The sequence below is a fragment of the Mesocricetus auratus genome, unplaced genomic scaffold, assembly GCF_017639785.1.
Source record: "Mesocricetus auratus isolate SY011 unplaced genomic scaffold, BCM_Maur_2.0 Super-Scaffold_100018, whole genome shotgun sequence".
Classification (NCBI taxonomy): domain Eukaryota; kingdom Metazoa; phylum Chordata; class Mammalia; order Rodentia; family Cricetidae; genus Mesocricetus; species Mesocricetus auratus.
The window spans coordinates 9,255,730-9,269,145 of NW_024429199.1; the positions used below are offsets into that span (position 1 = coordinate 9,255,730).

The 13,416-nt window shown below is 37.9% G+C and overlaps 1 protein-coding gene across 1 annotated transcript in view; it reads left to right on the plus strand.

Annotated features, from left to right (window-relative positions):
* Rfx6 (regulatory factor X6) overlaps window positions 1-13,416 on the plus strand; it is a 48,338-nt gene that overhangs the window by 19,734 nt on the left and 15,188 nt on the right. The window contains exons 7-10 of the mRNA XM_005073285.4: window positions 7,484-7,591; window positions 10,561-10,638; window positions 10,729-10,842; window positions 12,663-12,712. Of these exons, the coding sequence (XP_005073342.1) occupies window positions 7,484-7,591; window positions 10,561-10,638; window positions 10,729-10,842; window positions 12,663-12,712 (350 nt within the window). The remainder of the gene's footprint in view (window positions 1-7,483; window positions 7,592-10,560; window positions 10,639-10,728; window positions 10,843-12,662; window positions 12,713-13,416) is intronic.

Below are 13,416 nucleotides of genomic sequence, written 5' to 3' on the forward strand. Positions count from 1 at the left end.
ATCCCAGAAGAAACTGACTCTCCCTCTACAAGCAAACATCAATTAAACATAGCTCCTCGGCTAGGGGTGGGACTAGGAGTACCTCTTCCAACCATGCTGGGATTTTTAGCTGACTTGATCTTGTGCAGATCTTATGCATGTAGTCACAGCCACTATGAGTTCACTTGTGTAATGGCATTATTCCAGCAAATACTGTTTTGCTACAGGTGTGTATTTTCTTTCACTCGTAGTCTTTCCACACCCTCTACCATGATGACCACTGAGCCTGGAAGAGAATGGGTGTGATACAGATGTCCTAATGAGAACTGAGTACTCCATAGTTTCTTATGTTCTGTACATTGGCCAGTTGTAGGTCTCTACATTAATAGCTGTCTAACACAAGAAGAAGCTTCTTTGTTAAATATTAAAAGATGCACTAATCTATACGTATAGAAAGGAGCCATTAGGGGTTATTTTAATACTATGCCTGTTTACCAGAATGGTAATATTGTGTTCTCCTCTAGGACCTATGATCTGTCTAGAAAGAGATAGTGCTTATAACTATATTCTGAGTTATGGTAGCTACCAATCATGTGAAGCTATTAAACAAAACTAAAAATTAAAAGTTTGAGTCACAGTAGCTATATTTCAAGTACTTACAAGTTATATGCAGTGTGTGGTTACTCTACCTGTTTGGGGGTCAGGGAATGGAGCATGCCACTAGCTAGCCATAGAGGTCCGGAGGTTTTCCAGACAGACAGGAAGTGACATAGCTGGGTAGAAACAGGATATAAGCAGGGAGAAGCAGGAAATTTCTCTTTTCTCTGCTGAGACACTTAGGAGGTAAGGTGTGCTGTGGCTTGTTCCTTCTCTCTGATCTCTCAGCATTTCCCTCTATATCTGACACTGACTTTTTATTATCTAGATCAATTAAGAACTCCCTTTACATAGGTCTCTGAGCTATCTAGTTTCTGGTTTTTAGTTACCCAAGCAGTGTTAAGTATGAGTTCCTTCTTGTGAAGTGGGCCTTAAGTTAAATCAGATATTCATTGGCTACTCCCACAAGTTCTGTGCTGTCAATTCCCAAGCATATTTTGCAGGCAGGACAGATTAAGTCAAAGGTTTTTGGTCAAGTTTGTTTCCACATAGACAAGTTTTATTAATGTTTGACTTCCTGTTTTTTTGAGTAATATGGTGTTTAGTGTTTTTAATAATATATGTTACCAATTTTTCTGTAGTTCAAGTTTCTGTTTTGTACAGGGAGTAATGAGGAATTCTTATTTAATGGAGTAAATAAATGATTTTTCATTTATTCTGTCTTGTCTCCTTATCACACCAAATGATCCCCTCCACCTTCCCATCTAGTTCTTCTTCTATTTTTATGTCTTTTTTTTGTCTTTTGGTGGCCCAATGAATTTAATTTGGGGTTGCTTAAAGAAGCTTGGATGAGGATTATTTACAGGGGCTGACATTATTAGTGGTTTACCACTGAAGAAAATATTTCCTCTATTCCTAGAAACCACTAATTACCTGTAGATATACTCTTAAAAGAAGCAGATCCTCATGATACCACCCTTATACAACACCAACTACATACTACCTACAAATATTCTGGTAAGGTCATGGCCTTGTGAGTCCCTCTCAACTCCATGGGGGAATATAGATGGGCCCAATATTGTGCAGGACTTATGCAAGTAATCATACTCACTGAGAGTTCAAGAGTTCATGGTCATGTCATGCCTGGATGCTAGCATTCCACAACGCTTAACTCTTTCCTCTGGCTCTTATTTCTTTTCTTCTGCATATTTCATGATGTTCTCTGAGCTTTGAAAAGGATGAGCACTGAACAGACACTTGTTTTCTGCACTTTGGCCAGTTATGAGTCTCTGTAGATACTGCTTCTCACTGCAAAAAAGTTCCTATCCATAACAGAAAGAAGCATTAATATATAGTGTAAACATGCGTATTTAAAAGACAACTGGCAGACATTTCATGCCCATTTAGCAAAACAGCAGTTGTCACCTCCCCATTGCCTATGACCTTTCCAACCATGAGCTTTTAACCAGTTTACAATAAAAATTATGAATTCCCACCTGCGGAACACACCCCGAGTTCAGTTGTGGTTGGTTATCTCCATAACAGACATGCCGCTATTACACCAGGGCACACATCGTTCCTGTCAGTTAGGTAGTACAGCACATAGGATCCACAGCTGAGTAAGGCTGTTAAAGATTATTTTCTATTCTCAGACTTCACAGCACTCACTGGCACCACAAAAGCTAGTCGGCAAGGAGGAAGGCTTCAGCTCTCTACCTCCTGCAAATAAAGTCTGTGATGCTTTTTAGCAATAGGGTCTTAGTATTTACTTCTGGTGGACAACCAACATTGGTAGCCATAACTTGTACTATTTTGGGGTAACAGGGGCCTACCTGATGAACAGCTCATAAAGAGATAACGTGCTCCAGGCACTGGTATATTAATTTAATAATCTTATGGTTTCTAGGAGCAGCTTTACCCACCTATACAAAATACCTCTGGTCAAACTCTTTTTTTTAAAACTTTAGTTTTGTGTAACTTATAAAATACCAGGCTTCCTTATGTTTTAAAAATATATGCTTAGTTTTGGTAGGGCAGACCCTCTCCTCACCCCATCCTTTCACTCATCCCATCTTCTTTTCTCATTCAAAGCTTGCCACTCCCAGCAATCTCCTTACTGCCTTCATATTCCCTATGCTTACTGACCTCTGCCACCTCCCAAAAGCCTCCTCTCCTCCCTGAGCTCTAATGGGCCCTTTTCTACTTCATGGTCTTTCCACATAAATACACATTTATAAAGATTACATAATCTGTGTATGTCTGAGCTCAGGTTACCTAACTTAATGTATTTTCTAGTTCCTTTCATTTTGCTGCAAATTTCATTTTTTTACATAGAAGTGGTTGATGTGCATCTACACTGATTCCATTTTCTTGTTGCTATAGCTAGAGTATCATGATGTCTACACTTCTCTGTCATAAGATACAGAATCCTCTGAGCATATGTTCAGGAGTGGTATTGCTGAGCCTTAGGACAGATGTGTATTTAGTTTTTTTTTTTTTGAGAAATTTCCATACTGATAGAGGCTGCTCAGTTTACACACCATTAACAGTAAATAAGGTTCCTCTTTCCTACATCCTCACCAGCATTTGTTGTCATTTGTCTTCTTGAGGCCAACCATTATGACTGGTCGAGATGGAATCCTCAAAGGGGTGTGTGTGTGTGTGTGTGTGTGTGTGTGTGTGTGTGTAGAGAGAGAGAGAGAGAGAGAGGAGAGAGAGAGAGAGAGAGAGAGAGAGAGAGAGAGAGAGAGAGAGAGTACAGACACCCACATGCCACAGTGTGCTGTGGAGATCAGAGAAAAATGGTGGGTGACAGTTCTCACCTTCCACTTTGTGACGGGGTGTCTTTGTTTGCTGCTATGTATAAGAGGACATCTGGCAAGAGAGATCCAGGGGACCTGATTTTCTCCAGCTCTCTTCTTGCCTTAGGAGTGTCAGGGTTACAGACACATGCTACCTCTCTCAGATGTCATGTGACTCACAAGAATTCAAACCCCCACACCTGCACAGCAAACCCTAACCCACCAAAGTCATCTTGACTGTCAAATTCATGTTTCTTTTTTGGGGAACACTCTTCAATTTCTTATTCTGTGTCTCAATTGGGTTGTTTCCTTGTTTAGTTTTCAAGGTTCCTGTGTATTCCAGATACTACTTTTCTTTCAGGTGTATAGCCAGAAGGGATTTCTCTCATTCTACAATCTATCTTTGGCTCACTTAACTTCTTCTTTTGCTGTGTAGAACCTTTTCAATTTCATATGGTCACATTTGTCAACTGTTGGCCTTGTTTCCCAAACAACCAGATCCCTACTTAGAAACATCTTCATTCTCTTCAAGAGTTTTCCTGGCTTTTTTTTCTAGCAGTCTTGAAGTTTCAGCTCTTAGGTTAAGGTTTTTAATCCATTTGTAAGTAATAAGAGATGATCTTGTTCCATTCTTCAAGATGTAGATAATCAGTTTTCCTAGCACCATTTGCTAAAGATTCTGTCCTTTCTTCAATGAGTATTTTTGGTATCTCTGTCAAAAAAAATCAAGTGGTAATTGTAATGTTGTTTCCTTTTCCTATGACTCTTCTGGTTTGGGGTAAATTTTGTCTCAAGCAATTAGAATATCAAAATCACCCTCATCCCTTAGAGAATAATCTCTTACTTTCATAAACTACAATGAAGAAAATTCCCAATAACCAGTTTGTTTCTCCTTCTGCTCATGGTCTGTTTAATAATGTATCAAGATCAATCTTAATCCCTCCCTTCTTAGGTTATGCTTTTCAAATATTTGCAGACTGCTATCACATCTTCCTTTGTCATCATGTAGCCTCACTGGGCCACTTAATTCCTTTCTTTGCCCCTGACCAACAACTTGAAAGATTTTGTGAGCCTGGTACCAAAGATTTTGTTAACTAGTATATGACTTTTGGGGAGAATCATTGTCACCCCAAATGAGATAACTTCATTTAAACTAAATATATGCTATACATATGTATATATGTATGTTTATATATATGTATATATAACTTATATACATTATATATAACTTTAGGTAAACATTAAGTGATTCCTATGGCCTTTCCAAACTTCCTTAGTAGTATTACCCCCTCATTCTTATTGCCCTCCCCATTTCAAAGCTTACTTTTTTCATTTCCCCTTTTTCGTACTTGTGCTCTGCTAGTCCTGTCTCTAGAGTACCTTCTCCCACCTATCCCTACTTGGTCCTCCTTCACTTTCCTGGTTTTTACTGTTACTCTAGGTTATATACTCACATCTAAAAATTCAGATGTAGCAACTATGTGTAAGAGAGGACATGTGAGTGTTTGTCTTTCTGGGTCTAGGTTAACTCATTATAACACTTTCTTGTTCCACCAATTTACTTGCAAAGTTTATGATTTTAAGTCTTCTTTATAGGTGAATAGTATTCCATAGTGTACGTGTGCCACATTTTCATTATCTATCTATAAGCCATAGAACATTTGGGTTACTTCTATTGCTTAGCTATTGTGAATAGAGTAATGAACATGGCTGAGCAAGTATCTGTGAAGTTGGATGTCAAGTCCCTTGGGCGTATTCCAAAGACTCAGATACCTAAGTTATATAGTAGATATACTTTTAGCTTTTTGAGATTTCTCCATACTTACTTCTATAGTGGCTGTACCAGTTTGCAATCCCACCAACAATGAATGAGAGTTCCCTTCCCTCACTTGCCTGCCAGCATTTGTTTTCACTTCTTCTGGTAATCTTTACCACTCTCACTTGGGTTAGATGAAATCTCATAGTTGTTTTGGTTTTCATTTCCCTAATTGCTAGGGAAAATGAACATTTTTGAGATATTGTTTCTATTTCTTCTATAGAGATCTCTGTTCAAATCTATAGTCTATTTTTAATTGGTTCATGATTTTTGGCTGTTTTTTTTGAGCTCTTTATACATTCTCGATATACAACATCTGTCAGAATTATGACTGGCAAAGATCTTTTCACAGTCTTGCACTCTCTCTTTATTTGGTTGGTTGTTGCCTTATCTGTAAAGAAGGTTTTGAGTTTTATGAGGTCCCATGTATGAATTGTAGTTCTTAATTCATGGACACATGGAATCCTATTCAGAAAGTCCTTTCCTATAACTATATCATAAGAAGTACTGCCTATGTTGTTTTTTTCCTAGAATTTTTGATGTTTCAAGCTTTAAAACAAGGTTATAACTTGGCCTTTCATTAAGAACTAAATTTCAGCCAGACACACTAGTGCATGCCTTTTGACTCAGGAGGCAGAATTAAGTGGATCTTTGTAAGTTTGAGGCCAGCCTGGTCTACAAAGTAAGTTTCAGGTTAGCCAGGGCTGTTACACAGAGGAACCCTGTCTCAAAAACAAACAAACAAACAAAAAACACACCAACAAACAACACAAAAATTATTTATTTTTATAAGTCAGCATTGTTTTTCTTTTTGACCTACAGTACCCATCTTTGGTGGTCCACTGACAGTGTTCACACATGGCAAATCCAAAGCAGAGAAAGTCTGTGAAGTAGATCTTGAATTGTGAAGACTGAATTAAATGGAGTGGATTGAAACTAACATGCAATTACACAAGCATATTATTTCTGTAACAGTTCTTGATTATTCTTAAAATTTTATTTAATATTATCATGTTGAAAATATAGGTTAGGGCTAAAATTTATAACAACTAGGAAAAATTGATTTGCATGTCAATATAGGATTGATTTCCATGCTTATATAAAATCTTAACATATGAAAATGGGTTGTTAAAATATTTGATTTTTCAAGCCCCAGAGTCTTCCAAACTTTTTCCTGTATCACCATGAAAAATCTAGAAGGATATACAAAGCCTGGTGCCAATAATACAGGGTAGAAACCTTGCCTATGTATATCAATGTATCGTTATTCTAGTAAACATATCCAACATCATATAGACGAACAAGGAAACACAAGAAACCTAGAAGTCTGGGGAACCTAGAAGGCAGAACAAAATTCCTTCCTTTCTTTCTTTACCATATTTGCAATTTTATTCCTGGCTCAAACTTTTGATTGCAACCATGTTTATTACTTTCCTTTTAGTTTTAATTGTTTTTTGAGACAGAATTTCAGGTGGCCCAGGTTTGTCTCAGACTCCTTATGCAGACGAGGTCACCCTTGAACTCCTAGTTCTTCTGTTTCTTCCTCCCAAGGGTAACTCTCCTGAAAAGTTTGTTAACTTCTGTTTCTAGAGCAGGGACAATCAGTTCTGGCCTGTGGAACATATGCAGAGGCCACAGGTCCATTGGAAACAGACATTCACACTTCCTGTGCAGGTTTCCCACGTGTGTGTCGGCTCACAGCATTACACATTCGTAAACAATGTGTATTTACATTTTTTCCTAATTTGCTGAAAACTGCTTTCCTCTGGGGATGCAAAAGAATGACAAACTTCCGAATTCAGTGTGGGAGCGTTGATGTGGAGCTCAAATTACGAGTTTGGAAACCAGAAGACTTAGATGTTAATAAAATCCAAGCAGTAATTCACCCACCTGAGACTCAGCAAGTGATCTAGTTCTCATCGTCATGCTTATGTTACTGGTAAATGCACAGTTGGGATCTGGCCACCTTGATTTTGTAGTTCAAATATTTTTAGCTATTCCCAAAGTAGATCTTCCAAAATACACCATTAACAAATATAAACTTAAGTTTACTCTAAAAGTTATGAAAAATGACAAATATTCAAAACAAAACTCCCAAGTGAGGGAAAATATTTTGGTGATGAAATTACTTAGCATTTGAGGGCAAATCGGCTGATGTAGCTGATTTATTCCGTTACACAGTTTACCTTAACCTCTAAATGTACACAGTTTGAAATGTTCATTTCTGTTTCATTACTAAATCTGGAGTTCATACCTGTGACATTTCTTTTTGTGCTTCTCTTAATTACAGGGAGGTTTTACTCGTAAATACTCCCTGAGCTCAAAAACAGGAACACTTCTTCCAGAGTTCCCCAGTGCTCAGCATCTTGTGTACCAAGGATGCATTTCTAAGGACAAGGTATCAATTAAAGACACTTCTCTATGGATTTTCTGATATGTTGGCTTCATATCTCCTTTGGTTGGTAATCTTATGGCATTTGCAGGAAGCAGTCAGAAATCTACATTGTCAAATAGAATTGATTGATTTATAGGAGAGACAAATGTTTACCAACATTGATTAAACACTTTCCAATTAATTATTTACCATCTCTATGATAGTGTATAATCAGAAAGTGGTAAAATAAATCCCCAAAGGCTAATGATTATTTTTATTTAAAATTCAAAATTGAGGGGAAAAACAAGACTGTGTCTATTGTATCCAGATTTTCAATGGTAAACTTTATGTCTTTTTGTTAGTTCCATATTATTTCAATAAATAGTCATCGAGCATTTCTCTAGGACATAATCTTTTCCTAGCAATGGGAGGGATACAAAGAAAAAGGTTATAGAAGATGACAAAAGAGAGAATCATTTTCATTGGGTTCATTCTATACGTATTCCTCAATAAAAATTTCCAATGCTTCTTTCATAAAATCTCACACTAAATCTTTTATTTCTGCACTTCTAGAACCATTTGTTGGAGCATCACTGGCTATTTAGTAGTGGGTTCCATTATTGAATCAGAGCTTAATGATCTTTATATGTTTCTTTCAAGTAAAGCTCATTATATTCACATTGGTGAAATTGCTTTGGACACAATTCATATTTTGAGTTGCAAACACACCGGAATGTCATTAATATTTAACCGAATCACTTTAGCAATAGGAGTTTTGTAGAAAGAGGAAACATAGAACATTGATTTTTTAAAGCTATTGATACATAAATAGAGATGCAGAGTAACTATTAGACACGTTCAGATGCCAGATGGACTGTGTTAGGTAAGAAGAGTCCAAGTACCGAAGATAATCTTCAGATGCTGGACACATCCATGCCCTTCTCTTCTTTCCTCTATCACAGTTCTTAGGGTTAACATACCTTTTTATTTATAGATGTAACGACTTCATACTAGAGAAATTGCCAGTAAGTGTTAACATGTGGTGGCTTGTGAGGAGAGCAGAGAAAATCAGAGTGATATTGGCTCTCCTCTGTGGAGAGGGTTGCTTGCATGCACACATGCCATGAAGGTGTTTACTGTGTAAATATACCTGGTGAGAGCCAAAGAAGGAGGCAAGTGACAAAGAAAAATAGAGAGGCGAGGAGCATGTGGCAGCAGCTTATTTCAGTTTCTCTGCTGGCCTCCAAGGAACTCTAACCTTTCACACTGAAATTCTGGCAGATCATTTCTCACTCAGGTGTCTAGGGTGATTGATTATGAGACTCCTTTCTTCTAAGTTCATTCCCAGTGTACTCCAGGGTCTGACACCCTTCTCTTTTTTCCCCCAAAAGGACAGCTTCGCCCCTTTGCCCACCTACACTTGCCAAGCTCTGCAGGTGACCTATCAGATTCTAGAAAGAGGCTGGGGCTGAAGTCAAGGGCTTGAAGCACCATTTTAACTAAGGCAGAGAGAGAGTAGAGAGTGCTCAGTGAGAAGCTGACAACAGTAAATATCATTGCCAACAGCTGGGGGGCTACTCTTTCATGGTGCTGACGTCGTCACTCAAGGTGTTGATCAATTCCACTACATGTTCATTATCCGTAATTGAACTGAGCCTTGATTTTTTCTGGTACTGTCTAAAATGATATCTATTCTCAGAAAACCAAATCGAATGATGTTTCTGAAGAGTACAAGTACACTAAAGAACAATTAAAGTTTAATGTCATAAAACATGTAAATATTAAATGAACACTAAGATCAAAAATTTCTGATGAACTGTGTGTTTTAAAACAGCATATTTGAAAAAATAAAGTAACACATGAACTAGAATTTACATTCATGTTTTTAGAGTTTGGAGCCAAACAGGTTAATTTTTACTAATTTATGTAAATTGAATACAGTGGTTAATTGCATTATAAAATTTTAATACATGTATATTACTTACTTTGATCATATATTTACCCAAATTACCTACACTTTTCTCCATTTCCTCATCCTTTTGTATTCCCTAATAGTATCAAGAAGTAAAGTTTTGACAATATTATGACTTCCTTTCCATCCTTTATGCTGTCTTTATTCTCATTTGAAAGGTTTGCCTTGGTGATCTACCTAAAAATAATAACTTTGCCTAAAGTGTAGAGCAACTTTCATTTGCTTTGACGAACACATGTGGTGAGCATAACCCCTTGGAAAGAGACTGCTAGTTTTCATGCCATCATTATTCAGTGGCAAACTAGACCATGAAGACAGATGCCGTCCCCAGAATAAGAGGTAAAATGCAAAATATTAGGACAGGCTATTATCACACTACCATAGATGCTGTTGCGATTCGAAGAACTAGCATTCATCATTTTGAAAACATATACTAGCCACTTTGTATGTGTTAATTCACTTTGATTAACGTGACTTCAGAGTCACGTGACTACACCACACTGCTCCAGCATCCAAAGAGTTTATGTATTTTAGACCAGACATAGGACTCCCTTAATTCTGGCACTTGGGAGGAGGAAGCAGGCAGATCTCTATGAATCTAGGGCCAGCTTGGTCCCTATCATGAATTTAAAGCTGGCCAGGGCTCCACAGCAACATCTTGTCTCAAAAACAACAACAACAAAAAGCTGATGCGTTTTGACGTCTTACATCCCGTTTCCTAACAAAACATTTTTTCTTTTGCAGAAAGTTAAGATGATGTTTTAGCCAATAACTGCCTTTTAAAATGCTCTTATTATAATCGTGTTGTATCACATTTCATTTTATTATGTCGTATGGCATCAGATCACCAATTCCCTCGTCTTTTTTTCCTTCTATCCTTGAGATAAGGACCTGTTCCTCATTCCAGGTCCTCTGCACTGAGCAAAATGCCTGGTCTATAAAAGGATCTCCAAAGTATGGGATGAAGAAACAACGAATTAAAAACACATTCTTTAGTTAAGCTTTTTCTTCCTTAACATAGGTTGATACGCTCATAATGATGTACAAAACTCACTGCCAGTGTATCCTTGACAACGCAATCAATGGGAACTTTGAAGAGGTGAGGTGACAGAATGCTTCTCTGTGGCATTATGCAAACACTCACATCCTGTTCTTAAGAAGTTCACTGTGCTCTTTGCTCTACAACTAGATCCAGCATTTCTTACTACACTTTTGGCAAGGAATGCCTGACCATCTCCTTCCCCTGCTGGAAAATCCTGTTATCATTGACATTTTCTGTGTCTGTGACTCGATTCTTTATAAGGTAAGCATGAAGAATTGTTTCCTTAAATGACACTTTTTACAGTAAACAAAGCCAGCTCACTTACAGTTTACAGTTAAAAACAATCCAAAATAAGATGTGGTGGCTAAAATATACAAAATTCATTAATTTTTGTTACCTCTACCTAGGGGATGTTTCATAGTAACATAATGCAACATCTTTCTCAGGTGAAAGCCTAATTAGATACCTTCCTGGGAGTAACGCCTTGATAATCTCTAGCTTAAAAGCATAATGTCCAGTTCTGTCCCTAAGCTAGTAAGAGTCCACAGATTTCTTCAGAATGGTCACAAGAAGAGGTCCTGGGACAGATGACCAGGTTGACCCGGCCAAACGTTTACTGGGAAAAGAGAGAGCATCTTCCACAGTTGAGAAGTAAGAAGGCCCAAACCGAGCAGTGAAATGATATTGCACTTTAAAGTGAACTTGCCTGCATTGACCTGCCAAATGGTCATATAGAAAAAGAAAATTATCCTTTGAGAACATAATCTGAGAAAGTTGGCAAGAAAGTTCAACCCTGGACTCAGGCACACAATTGTCACCGTCAGAGCAGCACCATTAGATGACAACTCAGCTCTTCTGAGAAATACCCACCCATCGTAACACACACACACACACACACACACACACACACACACACACACACACACACACACACACACAAATTATGTTTAAAATTTTAGTGTGGGTGCCAGCAAGGAAGCCTAGGTAATCTATGGGGCCTTGGGTAGTATTTATCCCTGGCATACAAATGAATTTTGGCTGCCAATCCCACAATGAGGGATGCTCTCTCAGCTTGGACTCTTGGGGGAGGGCCTAGGCCCTGGCCTGAATGAAATGACAGACTCTGTTGATTGGAGTGGAGATTGGGTGGGGGACTGGGGGACCTGGTGGGGAGGGCAGGGGAGGAGGGGAGGGAGAGGGAGCTGGGATTGACATGTGAAGCAAGCTTGTTTCTAACTTAAATTAAAAAAGGAAGAAAATAAAAAAAATAAGTTTCAATACCATTGACAAATCCTCAGAGATGATATTTTCATATCAACTAGAGTTACTGACAGTCTCATTCCCCTCTTACCAGATAGGAATTTCAGTGTCTTTTCGGGCTCTTATTTTTTAACAAACCATGATGCAATTATGATACCAATCCTCACTTTACATATTTCCTAAACTTGCATTTAGGAACTCAGGGTCCTGAAGACGTTTTAGTGAGAAGAACATTAATCGAGAGAGATAGGTGAAAGCAAGTTGCTCTGAGTGGCAGAATGGAAGGCATGTGGGGAACAGTCAGAGAGCAACAAAAAAAATTTTATAGCAACACAAAAATTTCCTGATTTTAAGTATCAGTAAGTACATTTAGTTCTCTTACTCATGGTAGAGCCAGGGAGGCACAGAGGACACAGCAAATAAAACAGTGTAAACTGAACATCTGTGAGTCTTTTCCCACGTCCAGGGAGCATCCAGCTTCTAGTCTGAAAGCCATTGTGTGATTAGCAAGGCCAATCCACGGGTGATTCACGCTAGGGCTGTTGATTGACTGTCTCCTATGTTCACATACAACTCACACATATCCATTCATGTGGGAGAAAACTCTAACTTTCAGATAGGAGTCATGCCACTCTCTATGAAAGTAACAAGCAAAAGTCATCAATAAATAGTGCACCTTGCATTAGAAATAATCATTTCAGGAGATGGTTCAGTCCTCAGCTCTGCCTCAACTGGGTGATAAGACACAAGCCTGTTCTTCCATAACTCTAATCACAGTCATTTCTAAAGGTTTGTGTTAACCCTGTTTTGCTTTGGTTAAGGTTCTTACAGATGTCCTCATTCCTGCAACGATGCAAGAAATGCCTGAAAGGTATGTTCAGCTGGTAAAAACAGGTTGTCAGAAAATGACAGTTTCATATACTATGTGAGAAACATTGCCATGGAATTCGTTCTTTTATCAAGAATACTTTTTCTATCTATCACCTGGGAGGGATGTAACTGGGTCTCCATATTTGGGCATCAGTGAATAAAATGATTAAATGAAAACCGAAAATATCTTCAGTGTGAGGCCTGCCAAAATGAAAACAGTTGGTATCCAATCATGATCGACCTCCAATGTGCTTCGAGAGTTCTTCAAAGGAGACTAGCTGGAGAATGCATGGGATAGGCAGTGGGAAAATAAACAGAATAACAACATGTATGAGGGAATTTTGGAGAAATCTTAAATTATTATACTTTATGATTAATCTTTAAAATCAGGAAGTGACATAATGACAGTACAACCTTCTTTCAAGAAAAAAACCTAAATCTTAAATAGTTTATTTAAAATACGTGGGGAAAGTTTTTACACAGCCATTTCTAGGGTGAAGACATATAACTTTGGGGGAAAATGAGAAAAATTTTCTCTTGAAAATGGTCTGTGGAATAATGTAAGTTACTTTTCAACAGACCCCACAAACCAGTGTCTGCCCTGATGTAGCGCTCAAATACATATTGACTGATAAAAATAATTATTTAATTTGACATCTTTTCATTGACATGTTTTCCTTCTTTATACAATAGTTGGCCTTGGTC